The sequence below is a fragment of the Lolium perenne genome, chromosome 1 (genome assembly GCF_019359855.2).
Source record: "Lolium perenne isolate Kyuss_39 chromosome 1, Kyuss_2.0, whole genome shotgun sequence".
NCBI classification, from domain to species: Eukaryota; Viridiplantae; Streptophyta; class Magnoliopsida; order Poales; family Poaceae; genus Lolium; species Lolium perenne.
In genome coordinates, this window is record NC_067244.2 from 198,667,740 (window position 1) to 198,686,776 (window position 19,037).

The window sequence follows — 19,037 nt, forward strand, 5'->3', positions numbered from 1 at the left end:
GAGATCGTGATCTTGTTTCTCTTGGAGGGTGACCTCCTAGTTAGTTTGGCGTTTTGTGCTCTCATGACCTCTCTGTAGAAGATTGTGAACAGACACGAGCTTCTCCTTCGTAGAGCAAGTGGTTGTGGATTTTGCCATAGACGTAGTGTAGGAAAAGATATCCATAAGGAAAGGCCTTTATCCTTAGTGGAATTAGCTCGGAGAAAAAGGTGAGCCTTCGTGGCGTTCAGAAGACCTTCGTGGTAGCTCGCATCTCTCCAACATGATGTACCTCACTTCGTCTTCGTGTGAGGGAACATGGGAATATATCTCTGTCTCCGCGTGTCTCGGTTATCTCTATACCTGAGTTTAATTTGCTTGTGATAGGAATCTTGATTGAGGTACGTATATCTTGCTATCACTTGTGTTATATATATCATGTGTCTATCTTGCTTAACTCTAGTTGTTTTTGTTGCACCTAGTTGAACCTAGCTTATTTAGGTCTTGTGTTTGTAAAATAAATGTTAGTTTAATCCCGCACTCTTACAAGCCAAATCCGTAACTATTTTTAAAACGCTTATTTACCCCCTCCCCCTCTAGGCGGCATCTCATCCTTTCATATTTTTCACCAAGAATGCTTGTGATAAATTCTTCCATGTGTCTTTTAGTTATATGGACAAAGCCTTATACCAAGCTAGTGCCTTATTTGAAAGTGTATGACTAAATAATTTTAATTTCATGTAAGAAAAACCTTTCAATCTAAAGGTCTTACACATATCATTAAAGTAATCAAGGTGTGCATATGAGTCTTCTGTATCATCTTCAGCTGCAAATATTTTTCTAGTATATACTATCTGGAGTAAATAAGGGTTAACCTCATATTCATCAGTTTATGGATTCGAATATGGGCTTGAATGAGCGATATTAAATCACCCATGTGGAGACTGCCTAAAACGTGGTGATTGATACGTCTCCAACGTATCGATAATTTCTTATGTTCCATGCTTGTTTTATGACAATATCTACATGTTTTGTTCACACTTTATATCGTTTTTATGCGTTTTTCGGAACTAACCTATTGACGAGATGCCGAAGGGCCAGTTGTTGTTTTCTGCTGTTTTTGGTTTCAGAAATCCTAGCAAGGAAATATTCTCGGAATTGGACGAAATCAACGCCCAGAGTCTTAGAATTGGACGAAGCTTCTAGAACACCCGAGAGCCGCCAGAGGGGAGCCCTGTTGGCCCACACAACAGGCTAGCGCGGCCAGGGTGTGGGCCGCGCCGCCCTACTGTGTGGTGGATCCGTACCCCCTCCGACTCCGCCTCTTCGCCTATATAAAGGTCACTGACCTAAAACTTCGATACGGAAAAACCACGGTACGAGAAACCTTCCAGAGCCGCCGCCATCGCGAAGCCAAGATCTGGGGGACAGGAGTCTCTGTTCCGGCACGCCGCCGGGACAGGGAAGTGCCCCCGGAAGGCTTCTCCATCGACACCGCTGCCATCTCCACCGCCATCTTCATCAACACTGCTGTCTCCAATGAGGAGGGAGTAGTTCTCCATCGAGGCTAAGGGCTGTACCGGTAGCTATGTGGCTAATCTCTCTCCTATGTACTTCAATACAATAATCTCATGAGCTGCCTTACATGATTGAGATTCATATGAGTTTTGTATCACTATTCCTCTATGTGCTACTCTAGTGATGTTATTAAAGTACTCTATTCCTCCTGCACGGTGTAATGGTGACAGTGTGTGCATCGTGTAGTACTTGGCGTAGGTTATGATTGTGATCTCTTGTAGATTATGAAGTTAACTATTGCTATGATAGTATTGATGTGATCTATGCCTCCTTCATAGTGTGATGGTGACAGTGTGCATGCTATGTTAGTACTTGGTTTAGTTATGTTGATCTATCTTGCACTCTAAGGTTATTTAAACATGAATATCGAATATTGTGGAGCTTGTTAACTCCGGCTTTGAGGGTTCGTGTAATCCTACACAATTAGTGGTGTTCATCATCCAACAAGAGAGTGTAGAGTAGTCCTATTATGTGATCATTGTTGAGAGTGTCCACTAGTGAAAGCAGGATCCCTAGGCCTTGCTTCCAAGCATCGAATCTCCGTTTGTTTACTGTTTTGTTACATGTTTACTCGCTGTCATATTTTATTCAGATTGCTATTACCACTTATACTCATCCATATTACTTGTATTTCACTATCTCTTCGCCGAACTAGTGCACCTATACATCTGACAAGTGTATTAGGTGTGTTGGGGACACAAGAGACTTCTTGCTTTGTGGTTGCAGGGTTGCTTGAGAGGGATATCTTTGACCTCTTCCTCCCTGAGTTCGATAAACCTTGGGTGATCCACTTAAGGGAAACTTGCTGCTGTTCTACAAACCTCTGCTCTTGGAGGCCCAACACTGTCTACAAGAATAGAAGCACCCGTAGACATCAAGCACTTTTCTGGCGTCGTTGCCGGGGAGGAAAGGTAAAAGGTACTCACACTCCGGATCTCGGCTACTAAGCTATTTTCCAGCGCCGTTGTAAGTACTCGAAGCTATTTCCTTTAGATCCTGCAATTGCATCTTTTTGTTTCTTGTTTTACACTAGTTTGGCATAATGGAAAGCAACATGGAGCTTTTTATTCTTTTTCCTGAGTTAAGACATGGATGGTTTGATGCGAAAATTAAAAAACCCATGGAACATATTAGTATGAACACTTTGAATACCATTGTTGCTAATGATATAGAAAATTCTAAACTTGGGGAAGCTGGTTTTGATGAGCATGATCTTTTTAGTCCCCCAAGCATTGAGGAGAAAATTTACTTTGATGATACTTTGCCTCCTATTTATGATGATTATAATGATAGCGGTCTTTTGGTGCCACCTGTTATGGAGGATAAATTTGATTATGATTACAATATGCCTCCTATATTTGATGATAGCTACTTTGTTGAATTTGCTCCCACTACAACTAATAAAATTGATTATGCTTATGTGGAGAGTAATAATTTTATGCATGAGACTCATGATAAGAATGCTTTATGTGATAGTTATATTGTTGAGTTTGCTCATGATGCTACTGAAAATCTTCATGAGAGAGGAAAATATGGTTGTATAAATTTTCATGTTACTAAAATTTCTCTCTATGTGCTGAAATTTTTGAAGCTACACTTGTTCTATCTTCCTATGCTTGTTACTTTGCTCTTCATGAACTTGTTTATTTACAAGATTCCTTTGCATAGGAAGCATGTTAGACTTAAATTTGTTTTGAATTTGCTTCTTGATGCTCTCTTTTGCTTCAACTACTATTTCTTGCGAGTGCATCATTAAAACTGCTGAGCCCATCTTAATGGCTATAAAGAAAGAACTTCTTGGGAGATAACCCATGTGTTTATTTTACTACAGCAACTTTATTTTATATTTGAGTCTTGTAAGTTGTTACTACTGTAGCAACCTCTCCTTATCTTAGTTTTATTGCATTGTTGTGCCAAGTAAAGTCTTTGAAAGTAAGGTTGATACTAGATTTGGATTACTGCGCAGAAACAGATTTCTTGCTGTCACGAATCTGGGCCTAATTCTCTGTAGGTAACTCAGAAAATTATGCCAATTTACGTGAGTGATCCTCAGATATGTACGCAACTTTCATTCAATTTTAGCATTTTCATTTGAGCAAGTCTGGTGCCTCAATAAAATTCGTCTTTACGGACTGTTCTGTTTTGATAGATTCTGCCTTTTATTTCGCATTGCCTCTTTTGCTATGTGGGATGGATTTCTTTGTTCCATTAACTTCCAGTAGCTTTGAGAAATGTCCAGAAGTGTTAAGAATGATTGTGTCACCTCTGAATATGTGAATTTTTATTATGCACTAACCCTCTAATGAGTTGTTTTGAGTTTGGTGTGGAGGAAGTTTTCAAGGATCAAGAGAGGAGGATGATATACTATGATCAAGGAGAGTGAAAGCTCTAAGCTTGGGGATGCCCCGGTGGTTCATCCCTGCATATTTCAAGAAGACTCAAGCATCTAAGCTTGGGGATGCCCAAGGCATCCCCTTCTTCATCGACAAAATTATCAGGTTCCTCTATTGAAACTACATTTTTATTCCGCCACATCTTATGTGCTTTACTTGGAGCGTCTGTTTGTTTTTGTTTTTGTTTTTGTTTGAATAAATGCTTGTGTGGGAGAGAGACACGCTCCGCTGGTTCGTATGAACACATGTGTTCTTAGCTTTTAATTTTCATGGCGAAGGTTGAAACTGCTTCGTTAATTGTTATATGGTTGGAAACGGGAAATGCTACATGTAGTAATTGGTATGATGTCTTGAACAATGTGATACTTGGCAATTGTTGTGCTCATGATTAAGCTCTTGCATCATATACTTTGCACCTATTAGTGAAGAAATACATAGATCTTGCTAAAATTTGGTTTGCATGATTGGTCTCTCTAAGGTCTAAATATTTTCTAGTAAGGGTTTGAACAACAAAGAAGACAGTGTAAAGTCTTATAATGCTTGCAATATGTTCTTATGTAAGTTTTGCTGTACTAGTTCATACTTGTGTTTGCTTCAAACAACCTTGCTAGCCTAAGCCTTGTATTGAGAGGGAATACTTCTCATGCATCCAAAATCCTTGAGCCAAAAACTATGCCATTCGTGTCCACCATACCTACCTACTACATGGTATTTCTCCGCCATTCCAAAGTAAATTGCTTGAGTGCTATCTTTAAACACTTCAAAAGTTATTACCTCTTATTTGTGTCAATGTTTTATAGCTCATGAGGAAGTATGTGGTGTTTATCTTTCAATCTTGTTGGGCAATTTTCACCAATGGACTAGTGGCTTCATCCGCTTATCCAATAATTTTGCAAAAAGAGCTGGCAATGGGATTCTCAGTCCCAAATTAATTAACTTTCATAATTTTAAAAATAGACACTCCTCCATGGTATGTGATTGTTGGACGGCACCCGAGGATTCGGTTAGCCATGGCTTGAAAAAGCAAAGGTGGGGAGGAGTGTCATCCAAATAAAACTAAAATAAAAAGGCACTCCTTCATGGTATGAGATTGTTGGCAGGCACCCGAGGATTCGGTTAGCCATGGTTTGTGAAAGTAAAGGTTGGAAGGAGTGCCACCCAAAAATAAAAATGTTTCATGGGAGCCGCTCTTTGAAGGTTTGTCTGGCAAAGGGGTTAGAGTGCCCACTACCATTCATTGACAACAACAAACACCTCTCAAAACTTTACTTTTATGCTCTCTTTATGTTTTCAAAATAAAAGCTCTAGCACAAATATAGCAATCCATGCTTCCCTCTTCGAAGGGCCTTTCTTCTACTTTTATGTTGAGTCAGTTCACCTATTTCTCTCCATCTCAAGAAGCAAACACTTGTGTGAACTGTGCATTGATTCCTACATACTTGCATATTGCACTTATTATATTACTTTGCATTGACAACTATCCATGAGATATACATGTTACAAGTTGAAAGCAACCGCTGAAACTTAATCTTCCTTTGTGTTGCTTCAATGCCTTTATTTAGAATATATTGCTTTATGAGTTAACTCTTATGCAAGACTTATTGATGCTTGTCTTGAAAGTACTATTCATGAAAAGTCTTTGCTATATGATTCAATTGTTTACTCATTGTCTTTACCATTGCTTTGAATCGATGCATTCATCTCATATGATTTACAATAGTATGATTAAGATCATGTTGGTAGCATGTCACTTCAGAAATTATCTTTGTTATCGTTTACCTACTCGGGACGAGTAGGAACTAAGCTTGGGGATGCTGATACGTCTCCAACGTATCGATGATTTCTTATGTTCCATGCTTGTTTTATGACAATACCTACATGTTTTGTTCACACTTTATATCGTTTTTATGCGTTTTCCGGAACTAACCTATTGACGAGATGCCGAAGGGCCAGTTGATGTTTTCTGCTGTTTTTGGTTTCAGAAATCCTAGTAAGGAAATATTCTCGGAATTGGACGAAATCAACGCCCAGAGTCTTAGAATTGGACGAAGCTTCCAGAACACCCGAGAGCCGCCAGAGGGGAGCCCTGGGGGTCCCACACAACAGGCTGGCGCGGCCAGGATGTGGGCCGCGCCGCCCTACTGTGTGGTGGCTCCGTACCCCCTCCGACTCCGCCTCTTCGCCTATATAAAGGTCCCTGACCTAAAACTTTGATACGGAAAAACCACGGTACGAGAAACCTTCCAGAGCCGCCGCCATCGCGAAGCCAAGATCTGGGGGACAGGAGTCTCTGTTCTGACACGCCGCCGGGACGGGGAAGTGCCCCCGGAAGGCTTCTCCATCGACACCGCTGCCATCTCCACCGCCATCTTCATCAACAATGCTGTCTCCCATGAGGAGGGAGTAGTTCTCCATCGAGGCTAAGGGCTGTACCGGTAGCTATGTGGCTAATCTCTCTCCTATGTACTTCAATACAATAATCTCATGAGCTGCCTTACATGATTGAGATTCATATGAGTTTTGTATCACTATTCCTCTATGTGCTACTCTAGTGATGTTATTAAAGTACTCTATTCCTCCTGCACGGTGTAATGGTGACAGTGTGTGCATCGTGTAGTACTTGGCGTAGGTTATGATTGTGATCTCTTGTAGATTATGAAGTTAATTATTGCTATGATAGTATTGATGTGATTTATGCCTCCTTCATAGTGTGATGGTGACAGTGTGCATGCTATGTTAGTACTTGGTTTAGTTATGTTGATCTATCTTGCACTCTAAGGTTATTTAAACATGAATATCGAATATTGTGGAGCTTGTTAACTCCGACATTGAGGGTTCGTGTAATCCTACACAATTAGTGGTGTTCATCATCCAACAAGAGAGTGTAGAGTAGTCCTATTATGTGATCATTGTTGAGAGTGTCCACTAGTGAAAGCAGGATCCCTAGGCCTTGCTTCCAAGCATCGAATCTCCGTTTGTTTACTGTTTTGTTGCATGTTTACTCGCTGCCATATTTTATTCAGATTGCTATTACCACTCATACTCATCCATATTACTTGTATTTCACTATCTCTTCGCCGAACTAGTGCACCTATACATCTGACAAGTGTATTAGGTGTGTTGGGGACACAAGAGACTTCTTGCTTTGTGGTTGCAGGGTTGCTTGAGAAGGATATCTTTGACCTCTTCCTCCCTGAGTTCGATAAACCTTGGGTGATCCACTTAAGGGAAACTTGCTGCTGTTCTACAAACCTCTGCTCTTGGAGGCCCAACACTGTCTACAAGAATAGAAGCACCCGTAGACATCAGCGATTCCCCTATCCCCTCCCATATTCCTTGACCCTCATCTTCGACAGCCCCTCCGGCCTATCTCCTCCTCGTTGTCGGTGGCCACGGTGGCCAGCGGCGAGTGGGAGGGAGGTTCGGCCATATTCCCCTTTGCTTTTATGTAGGTTTAGCCTCTCAAATAAGGTAGATCTGGGGTTCGTGCTCCTCTTCTCATTCCCTGTGGTATCCATGGTGACCAAGATGGGGGGAGATCAAGATCTCCATAGTTGTTGCTCCTCCCCCTCTAGTTCCTGTCAAAGGAGATGCAGATCTCGCATGTCACATCGGTTGCAGGCTCTAGTTCTCTGGAGATGACGGCCCTCCCGAGATAAATGAAGATGGATCATGCGATGCCCCTCATGGATTTGATGATCTGCAGGTCTTCCCGCAATAGCTCTTGGTTTCATGGCTGGCAGAGGGTGAGTTCTTCCCTCAAATGCTCCGGTGGAGGCTGCAATGGGTTGAGATCCCAGGTTCATTTATTTAGGCCCATTGCTCTCTGCAAGGATTTATGTTGGTTAGTCATGTGGTGCACTGAGTTGGATCCACAGCTAGATAATGACCAGATTGATGCTCATATGAAAGCACATCCTACCAATGGTATGTGTGGTGTGATGGCTGCTACTTTAGAAGATGTAGTTGACTGTAATGGCTGGATTGCTCCTTGCTCTTTCTACTTCAGTTGGCTGCAAATACTTTCAGGTTTGGACAAGGTCAACTGGTTTTTTCTGCTGGAGTTTGAATGGATTGTCGGCAGCTGCATCACTTCAACATCAAATGCAATGAGCCATTTTTTCTATCTGGTTCACAATATGCGGTATCGCCTATGTTTCTTGCCCAACATGATGGTTGTTATAATTCTGGGTGATGAGGATTGCAATTATCATTATGGGGCCTTTGAGGCAGGCTTCTTCCTTGTCTGATGTTGTGATGCCACCATGGTGGTGGCTCGGAGCTCAGAATTTTTGAATTTGAACTTTGGGAATGAAGTGTTTGTGCCAGATTTGACAAATCTTCAAAAATCAAATTCAGTTTGTGCCTCAAAGCAGCCGATACATGGCAGAGCTAAATTCCTTATTGAGCAGGAACTTGTTTCAATCTATTGTCGCACAAGGTTTTATTTTCATGATGATGTGCATGGTGAAGAAGTTGTCCCTGTTGTCCGAGTTGATCCGACGGAGGTATATGACAACAGTTCCGTTACGGTTCCTCAACATCAGGGACTTCTGAGTTTGAATTCGGTGAGGGATCTTCGGTATCTAGAACTCAACACTCCCCTACCTTAGGTGCATACACCAGATAGACCGCCGGGAGAGCCACCCGCGGGGTATCAACTGGTATGTAGCGCAGAGGCATTTGAAGATTGCAGATGCAGCACTTTCGGATCTGAGTTGTCGACAGATGGTCGATCGCCGTTTGGCTCCTCTTGTAGTATTCAGCGTCTTCACTATGTTGTTATCGTCAACTTGTAGTTGGGTTGTGCGCTTGCACGTACCTTGCTCTTCTTTCAAGAGCCACTATGTACTGGAGCTTCTTTGTTAATATATCCTTATGTTAAAGAAAAGAGTGATAGTAAGTCGATCTTCGAAGTCTTTAAGAGTTGTGGTTTGGATTGATTCCCAAACACAACCATGGTGCTTGCCTCGAACCTGCAAACAACTAAGTACAGGTTGTGAAATAAAAATAACTTGAAATAAAAAACCAAAAACGCTAACCTCCCCGGCAACGGCGCCATAAAATAGTTTAACGCCTGCAAGGTCAAAGATCGAGTATAGCCAGTTTTCAAAAGTAAGACTATCGAATCCATGGTGGAGATGGTTGGTAATAGTTCTATTTCCTTCACTCAAAAGTACTTATAAGTTGTCCTTAAATTCAAAGGAGGTTTAAATAAAAGTGATTGTTTTTTAGAAGTTGTGAACAAAGTAAATAAAATAAACTAAGTAAATGATACGGTGCAAATGGTAGTAAAGTAACTGAAACTCAATAGGGTAACGCGTTCTCGGGAAGTTGCGGATCAACCACTAGGTATGGTAATTAGAAATATCGATTTTTCATATATGTATATGTGAGGAAAGGTTCATTAAATGGATGCTCTCAGAAGCACTGTTTCACATCCCTCATAAACATTGCCTTATGCCATCGCATGTCACGTAGGTCCAGTAATTAAGGGTCTTCTCGGATATGGTCAGAGGCACTGGTCCTTGTGATCCTCGTATATAAATGATTGACAGAGGTAGTGGATTGTTGTCACCTATACGCACATGTACCGTCAACCATATACAACGATGATTCTTACCACTGTTCCTTAGGAAAGTATTACATGGTCGAAAACACGCAACATCGTTGATAAGAACCAACACAGTTCATAATTAGTAGACAATCAACAAATTTTATTTCATTTCATAATTTGGCTAGGCTTTTTCCATCTCCTTAAGAACTAAATGATCTACTCATACATGCAGGCAAATAACATCATCATGAATCTATGAATGGAAGATGAAAGATCGAATGAATACAAATATGAGTCTAACTCAAGGTTAATGATTACAACAAGATGACCAATGATGATGATGAAGATCGACGCCTTGGACTCTAATCATCCAATCAATGATTATGATGGATCCCCTTCAACGATTTCCCCCTCTGGATCCCACCTGAAGGTCAGGTTTCGTGGTTTTCTAGTGTCTCCGTGCCTCTCCACTTAGATCAGTCTTCACGGGGTGAATCTATTTGATGAGGCAACCAGGTGGCACATGCGATCTTGACCGTACTGGCCGTTAAGTCTTCTATCAATGTTGTTTCGCAAATTTCTTTCTTGGCTTGGTGTGGTTTATTGTTGAAAGGTCTTTAATGATCCAAATCATCATTATTTCTCCTAGATCGATACGATCCCTTTTGCATTGGTTGCAAATCTTCCCCTTTATTCCCTAGATCTTATGAAACAAATAGAATAGGTGCGGGCCAATACGATAAAATACAAAAATCCTAACACTAGTTAGGCATTTGTGTGATGTAAAACATGTCGCTTTTGCACTCATCAATGGGTTGTCGTGGCAGAGTTTTGGCTCGTTTTGGCTGCCGCAGCAGGATTTGGGCCTGGTTGTGCTACCGAGATATAAGAGGGAGTGGTGGAGGTGGTGGCAATGTGGTCACAAAGATTGCATCGGCCGAGATGAACATCGAAGAGGTCGCACCAGTGGTGGTAGTTGTGTGAGGCTAGAGCTAAGGTGTTCGGAACAAAGGGGCTAACATCGGTGATAGTATTGGTGAAGGAGAGTTGGGCAACCATGATAGGAGAGGAGGAGGCTGGAATAAGGGAGGAGGTTTTGGCGGCGACGGTGGCCTTTTTGGTGAAGTAGTCGGGAGGGGGAAGGGGCGGCGGCGTTGGTGGCGCGACCATGTCCTAGGATCTAAAGTCTGATACCATGTAAACTAGAATAATCTGATGATTGATTGAAGATACAAGAGTTTACATAGAGGTACAAACCGACTAGGCCTAACCCTAACTTGCATTTTACAATAGTGTAATTTTTTTCTTGGTTTTGGTATGTGTGCAGGTGGAGTGAAACTTCTATGAACCTAGCACGATGAAATCCATGTTGGAATCAATCCGGAGGAGTTACTGGCACCAACTGCATGCCTTATAGAGCGTTTGAGAAATAACACATTCCCATGAGCCTGAAAAGGTCAAATCCCATGAGATTATGGGACTCATCCATACAACATCCAACAAGGTAAAGAATGGTAAATTGGAGTTCCTACGAGAAAATAACAGCTAAAATAGCATCTCCAACAAGGCGGGGAACGGCGCGCTATCGCGTTTTAAACGTCAAATAGCGCGCGCGAACGCTCCTCCAGCGGAGGCACCAAACCGGCGGGGGGGCGGGGGGGGGGGGGGGGGGATTCTTTTCCCGCGCGCTATCTCGCGCCCAAATATTGGCGCGCCTGCTGGCGAGCGCACTATAAAGGCGCCGAGCGTGCGCACACCAACCACCAGGAACTTCCCCCGCGCACCCCTTCTTCTCGACACGCGCCGCTTCTTCTTGCCACGCACCAGCGCCGCCACCGCTTCTCCTTCGTCGAGATGTCGCCGCGCCGCCGTGGGTTGTCCGGCTTCCACGGCGTTCGGGCGCAGCCCAACGGCACATACTACACCGAGCTCCGTGCCGGTGGCTTCCGCCTCACGCTCGGCACGCCGGAGCTGGCGGCGCACGCGTACGACGCGGCTGTGTGGCGTTTTCGACGCCCGCGGCGTGACCTTAACTTTCCGGATGCGGATGTGGAGTCGATCGAGGAGGCCGAGTTCCTTGCGCCAGCTCCGCGCCTCCTCAACAATGAGGATCGTCACCGCCGCCGCCAGGCGCAGCGCTGGCTCGCCATAGCTGAGCGCGACGAGTTGATGCGCCGGTGGAGGGATCAGTTCCCGAGCGACGTCATCGACGAGGCGCTGTTCTTCAATAACCTAAGGGCGCAGAGGAGGACAGACTGGCGCTGCCGTCGGGATATCACCGAGCGGGAGTTAGTCAACCCCAATAGGACTTGGGCCGACGATGATGATAGGTGTGACGATATTTGGACTGCGACCACCTCCGATGACAAGTAGAACTAGTAGTTTATCTATTTTTAATGTATTTTCAATGTTAATTTTAGATCTTCTAATTAAGCCTAGCTAGTGTAAAAATGTGTTTGTAGCGCTGTAATTTAGTTTCCGCTGCAGATGATTTTCTAGCGCGCCGCGCGTGCTGCCCGCAGCATTTGCACCGCGCGGCTAGCACGTTTTGTAACGCTAAAATATTGTGCCTTGTTGGAGATAGTCTAAAGAGTAAAGTCTGTATTAAACCTTCAACTCATAGATGGTGTCTGGATCAGACCCTGATCTTTAAATCCCTGAAATCAGCACCCTGTGCTTATTAATCCCGGTTGATTTAAACCTTAGGTTTGTTTGGATTAGTTTGGCTCACCGGAAATAATACAATCCCGGCCGGGATCACCCTCCACTCTCGCTGACTGGGCGCTGCTGGGTCACAGTTGGAGGAAACAAAGGTGATGTTGCTGAACAACACCGTCCATGCCCATTGGCATTATCACAAGCACCTACCCTGCACACAAACAACCAGTCGTTAGGCACAGAAGTGTCCTGTACGTAGCTACGCCCGAAGGCAGGAGTTGTGGTAGTGGATGGGGCGGAGGCGGTGAGGATCGTTGTGGTTAGGGGCGGCAGGGTCCAGAGAAGTGGGGTTGACTGCTACTAGGTCGTTGTTGTCGTGACTGCCGGCGGAGCTGGAGGAGACGAGGAGTGCGAGAAGCAGGAGGCAGCAGGGAGGCCTCGGAGTGGGAGCTATAGGGGAGCAGCGGCGCTGATGGACGCCCGCCGCCGGTGCTCCGCTAGAAGAGAAAGTTCAGGGATCTCGCCGCCAACGATCTTCGTTTTTTCGGGAGCTCGCTGTTTTCCAACTAGGAGACTAGCTACGGATGCAATTTGACGATAGAAGGAAAGAGAAAAACATACATGTGGGTGTGGCCATGGTAGTCAGTGACAGTAGAGGGCGATCCTGGGCGGGATTGACTTAATTTCGATGAGCCAAACTAGTCCCGATAGGTCCAAGGTTTAGATCGATCGGGATTGATTAGCACGGGGTGCTGATTTCAGGGATTAAGAGTTCAGGGTTTAATTTCAACATGCTTTACGAGTTGAAGGTTTAATATAGACTTTACCCTAGTCTAAAAGATGCAGGTGCATGGTACGAGTCGTACCTTTGGTCATCCCGTCTTATTTGGGCAAAAGGATTTGCTAAAACCTCCACGATTTTTCATGAATTTATACCTGTTTATTCCTGTACTTTTCTTGGATAATAAGGAAGGCATTGGGAGGTTGCGACCCATCAAGAGCACTTGAATCGAAGGAGAAGAGAAGGATCCATGGAGGAGGTACGAGGAGGCCGGCTATATAATCAGCACCAATCCTAGCCGCTGGCCTCATCCATCGCAACCCCCATCATTCATCAAAAACTCCACGCAGCCGCCGAAGGTTCTCCCCTCCCAGCTAGAGGGGGAGGCCTCTCCCTCAAGATCTCCATAGCTTCATCTTCAAAGCTACCTCATCGTCCAAGCAAGCAGAGGTGAAGGAGGCGGGCTGCCACCATCACCAGGCGCCGGCCCTAGGCTGTGCATGGTAGCCACCATCGCCATCTCCATCAATGCCTCCATTTCAGCGCCTTCCTATCATCCGTAGCACTGATGTAGATCGTCGAGCCCGCACCAGCTTCTCCTCTTATCAACATCTCCGAGATCGTTGTCACCACATTGTCCTGTACCCACCTCCTTATGGGCCTTGCACCGTACATCTGCGATACAAAAGATCAAGTGCGGTGACAATAACATATATTCAATGGATAACTTGGTCATCTGGAAATAGGACATACATACCGGGTTGTATGATTCCGACAAAATGACATCCAGGGCGGCGTCGCTTACACATAGAGAGATGCCCTTGGTGGCTACCCTGGCGGTGACATTCTTCATCTGGATTGCCACGATCTCTTTCAGTCTGTCTCGTGAAAGCGGCTCAAATACAACGATCACACTAAGTCTGTTGAGAAGCTCGGGCTTGAAGTGTTTGTGAACCTGCAAATATTTATGGGTAAAAGCCAGCTGACAGAAACTACTGCTTCATAGGCACTTTTTTGTTCAATAGTTATAGACACAGTTTTGGATTCACAAGCAAACCTGATTCATGAGAAGGTCCCTTGCTCTTTCCATTGTGCTTTCTCCGGACAATCCTGCTAGTAGGTGCTCTGACCCCAGATTTGAGGTCATGATGATAATTGTATTTTTGAAATCTACTAACCGACCTTTTCCATCAGTCAACATACCATCATCAAGGAGCTGAAGAAAAACATTCAACACCGAGGGATCCGCCTTCTCCACCTCATCGAAAAGGATGACACTATATGGGCGCCTTCGCACCTTCTCAGTCAGTTGTCCACCATCTTGATGTTCAGAGGAGCTTTAACATGTTCCAATACAAAAGAAACATTAACATCAGTAAAACTAAGTATGATATGATAATGTAGTAGTGTCCAAATAGACGCCAGACTTTAAGATGTTGGTTCGCATACCCTGGAGGTGCTCCAATAAGACGCCAGACTGATTCGGCCCCAACATATTCAGACATGTCAATGCGAACCAACATCTTCTCGCTGTCAAACAGCTGTTTGGCAAGAGCTTTTGCAAGCTCTGTCTTTCCAACACCAGTAGAACCCAAAAAGAGGAACGAGCCTGTTGGCTGGCCAGGATGATCAAGACCAGTCCTAGAACGCAACACAGCCCGCACAACCTTATTAACCGCTTCATCCTGGCCAACAACTCGCTCATGCAATCTGGCTGCTAGGTGGATCAACTTATCCTTCTCCCCTTGATCAAGTGTGGCAACAGGAATTCCAGTACATCGGCTCACAACCTTCAAAGCACAACATTGGGTGGCAATCACATAACATTGACTGAACAATGGACACAAATATCAATAGGAACAGAATGCCTACTTGTGCAACTTCATCCGGGCCAACATTTGCTTCGTTCACTGCATTTGGAGAGGCAGTTAGCACAGTGTTCACTTCCTTTTCTTGTTTGCCAATTTGCATCATCCTTTTGGCTGCAGTGGCACATGCTTCATCGATCAGATCGATTGCCTTATCAGGAAATCGACGACCTACAGTACAGACAGCAATAATATCCATTAAGTTTCTCCAACATACATACGTTCTTGCTAATCATCAACGCAAATCAGTAGAAAAGAAACACTGCAGTGCAGGTTGCTCGAACAAGTTGTACACACGGCATTGTCATGATTTTTTCGATCCATAAACACAATCTATAATTTATTTCAAACTAATGTATCCAATGCAACAAGAGTACTGTGGCTCATATAACACAATTTAAAAATGATTTCAACTAAATGCATCTAATGCAAGACCGATACTCCACAGCACTCTAAACACAACTTATGAATTATATTTCAATTAATGTATCCATTGCTACAAGGTACTCCACAGCAGCCCTCTAACACAAATTTATAATCATTTCAACTTAATTCATCTAATTCAACATGGGACTCCCCAACGCCGTAAACACAAGATATAAATCATTTGGACTTGATTTCATCCAATGGAACATGGGTACTCTATATCACTTTAATGTGATCAACTGATTATTCTTGACTTTCAAACTGCACAGCACAACCTTTACACGGATAGACCTCTGACCATAACTAATTGAGATCAGTGTACTCAATTGTCTTCACTTTCTTATCCTTACTTCAAGTGACTAGGTGTATTTGCATCTACTAATGGCCTCTCAACAAAAATAATAAAATTAAATCCTCACCTGTGATATATCGGGCAGCAAGCTGTGCGGCAGCAATAAGAGCAGCATCCTGGATTTCCAAGCCATGATGCTCCTCATACCTTTTCTTTAGCCCTCGCAGAATGGCAATGGTTGCCTGCATGCTTGGCTCCTCAATGTGCACCTTTTGGAATCGCCGCTCCAATGCTGGGTCGTTCTCAATGTACTTGATGTACTCATCAAAAGTCGTTGCGGCCACGCAGCGGATACGACCACGGGCCAATGCCGGCTTCAGCACGTTGGCAGCGTCCGTGCTCCTCTGGTGGATCAGGCTGCCACCGGAGCCAATAAGCATGTGCATCTCATCGATGAAGAGAATTACCTTGCCGTCTGCATTCTCCGCCTGCCGTATCACATCCTTCATGCGCTCCTCAAACATGCCGCAGTAAAGAGTCCCGGCCACCATGGCCCCGAGGTCCACTTCCACGACGCGTGCTCCAATGAGTGTGGCAGGGACTGTCCCAGCAGCGATGCGCTGAGCGAGACCCTCGGCAATGGCTGTCTTGCCGACCCCTGCCGCACCAACTAGCGCAACGCAGTTCTTGTTCCGACGGCAGAGGATGCAAATAACACGATCGATCTCGTCGTCGCGGCCAATCACCGGGTCGGCCTTGCCGGCCGAGGCCGTCATGTCCCGGCCATACTTGCCCAGAGATATACTGTACTTGTGGTACCTCCACGCTGCCCAACACAAAGCGGCAGCTGCTCCAGTACAGACTACGGTGGCAAAATCATCAAGCAATTTGTTTGGTTGTTGGTAGGAGTGTGTTACATAGGCCCCCAACCCTCGATCGTAGGCCCGAAGAGTTGCGGTATCCGTAATCCCTCCTCCCACGACCCCATCAAGCCATGTGCTGAAGGTCATCGCTGCTGGTTGCGGCTAGGTTCTCGTGGGCGCCGTCAACTTCCCTGCGGGCGAAAAAGTTCAGATTTTTTCTGACTTTTAACTTGGATGCGGAATTTCGAGATAAAGGGGTGAAAACTTGGTGAGATATATGGGCGCGGGACGCAACAATTCGATTGTTCATACTAACGACGAATCGACATTGACAGTATAACATGGTAGCAAGATTGGCAGATTGAGACTTGAAATTGGGGAACGGAAGTTTCACATCTTCTTGAGGAGAAAAACAGGCAAGGGATTACCCGAGCTTTGGGCCGTAGCTGCTCCAGTTGCCCACCGCCGCCTGCCCGCGGCGCCCCTGCGCAGCTTGCTCCGGTCCGCCGCTTGCAGTGACCGCAGCCGGCCTACAGCGAGCGAGCCCTAGTCGCCTCGACCTGGTCAGGTGCGCACCGGCGCCGCTCGAGCCCCTTGTCGGTCAGGTTCCAGTCTTTCAAAGGGTTTGGTGGTCACGTGCCCCTTTTTGTTGCTCGAGCCCCCAAACAGAACTACTAGCACATATACATTTTTTTCTTTTTTTGAAACGCAGGCAAAGCTTTGGCTCATCCATTAAAAGAAAAAAAGATTATCCAGCTTTTTAGAAGAAAAATCGGATGAAAACCTATAACAACATGGGCATAGCTCTCCGCTCTTTTAAGACCATTTTCACATATTTTTTTTCTTTGAAGTGATTCCGCATCTTGGAGGATTTTTACAAGCCCTTTGTTCTACCGGTGGTGGTGGAGAAAGTGCTAGCATAAGTGAAAGAATTTTGAGAAGGATGTGTGTATAGTTGATGTTGTCGTTATCGATGATGAGAGGGAAATGGTTGTAGCTAGGAATCAAACGTGTCTACAAGTGTTTCAATCTCGAAACCATTTAGTGAGAAATGAAACTAGTTGGGACCAGCCATGTTTGAGGGTGGGAAATAAGAGGGATCTGATGCCCTTTTATAGCACAAAAATTAAAGGGCCAAATTTGGGCAAAAATACTCTCTCCAATGGCCAAATAATTGAAAATTCGCCTAAAATGACTAAAACGTCCCAAAACAGGCACTCAATGGGCGCTCCCCAGCCACATCACCCCGCTCTCCATCAGGCACGTTGAAGTTCAAAGAAGCATCAGCGCCGACACGACCCCCCCCCCCCCCCCCTCCTCCTCCTCCAAATGAGCCCTCACATGCCTTCCAGCTAAACTGGCTGTGGCGGGTAGCTTGCATGTCTGGCTGGCCTGTTATGGACTCGACATGCGGGCTAATGAGCCAACATGCGAGGCACACCTCACATGGCCAACTTTACCCATGGTCTAGTTCTATATCCCAGCGAATCTATAAAATCAATGTTAAAAATTTCACTAAGATTTTTTACGTGTTTTTTGACCTTCTATTTTAACCAATTTAATTCCAATAACATTGTCACATCACTCTCCCTTGGCCCTTATATCCTCCGCTTGCTCATCCCCTTGTCCCACCTTCCTAACAATGTTTCCCTTGCACCAAGGTTCTGATAGTTTCTCGACCGAATGCACAACTAGCTACCTCTCCATGGCTGATCTTGTTTCTTCATCCTTGGTCAACCAACTAGGCGAACCCTAGCCACGCCAAGGAAGTTCTCGACTATGTGGCGTTGGTTGCAACAGTGCATCCACCGCCTACGACTCTTAGAGAAGATGGGCATGCCGATAATTTCCCTTTTTGTTCGCACCTGGATACCCCATTTTGTTGTTGTCAACATCGTGGGTCGTGGCCAGAAACTTGTATAGGAGGAAATTCACTCTTTATGAGGAAATAAAATAATAGATGCTTTTTTTCTTCTGAAAAATGGATGACAGATCGCTGGCCAGCAAAATAGATCAAAATTTCTTTGTGTACGATCCTTCAGGTAGAATTATGTTTGACAAACAATCCGATGGTCCTCTATATTTTTGCCGCATCTATAGATGGACGGGATGGTGGACATCGTATAGGAATCGTACAAGAACTGTCGAATGAGCAACGGATGTCACCCACGTTTTGACCATAAAATATCTCCCCCCCCCCCCCCCCCCCACACACTGGTTGAACGGTTTGCCAAGGTCACGGGAAGCTTTTTTTTTTTGAACAAGGAGTGCCCTGAAGGGGCAGGAAGCTTCTCGTTAAAAGCAAACGGTGGAGGTACAAAATGTTACAAAGGACCCCATAAGATCTAAAATTACATATAGGTCCCTAGCAAATGCAGAAAAGACCTCGCTAAAAGATGAAGAAAAGCAATCAGGTCCTTCTCTTTCTCCGCCGTCGAGCCAGAGAGCTGCTACGCCGCCGTCATGCGAAGAGGCAGGGACGAAACCACTTGCCTCCACGCAGCCGTAGTATGCGACTGCAACCTTCAGAAAGAACCTCACAACGGAGGTTGAATCGCCGGAGTCCATCGCCGGCACTTGGATAGGCCACAGAGTGGCCTTGGATCTGCTCAAAAAAATCGCTTCCCAAGGCACACACTTGA

At 44.8% G+C, this 19,037-nt stretch overlaps 1 protein-coding gene across 2 annotated transcripts; it reads right to left on the reverse strand.

The window, feature by feature from the left end:
- Positions 1-13,030: 13,030 nt before the first annotated feature.
- On the reverse strand, positions 13,031-17,000 carry LOC127318645 (chaperone protein ClpB1). Of its 2 annotated transcripts, XM_051349133.2 has the most exons (7): positions 16,824-17,000; positions 15,660-16,586; positions 14,819-14,985; positions 14,396-14,736; positions 14,004-14,283; positions 13,704-13,901; positions 13,031-13,621 (listed from the first exon to the last, which is right to left on the reverse strand). In XM_051349133.2, the coding sequence occupies exons 2-7, from the start codon at positions 16,540-16,542 to the stop codon at positions 13,472-13,474; spliced, it is 2,019 nt and encodes a 672-aa protein (XP_051205093.1). In that variant the 5' UTR covers positions 16,543-16,586; positions 16,824-17,000; the 3' UTR covers positions 13,031-13,471. The 2 variants fall into 2 exon arrangements, with proteins under 2 accessions (XP_051205093.1, XP_051205089.1); XM_051349129.2 differs by having other exon boundaries at positions 13,031-13,901.
- Between the last annotated feature and the right edge of the window lie 2,037 nt (positions 17,001-19,037).

Excerpts from the sequence above, each read along its gene's own strand:
- LOC127318645 (XM_051349129.2), bottom strand. The coding sequence starts at position 16,542 with ATGACCTTCAGCACATGGCTTGATGGGGTCGTGGGAGGAGGGATTACG. Across the intron at positions 14,986-15,659 it reads TGCTGCCCGATATATCACAG|GTCGTCGATTTCCTGATAAG; the intron begins GTGAGGATTTAA and ends TCTGTACTGTAG. Across the intron at positions 14,284-14,395 it reads CTTATTGGAGCACCTCCAGG|CTCCTCTGAACATCAAGATG; the intron begins GTATGCGAACCA and ends AACATGTTAAAG.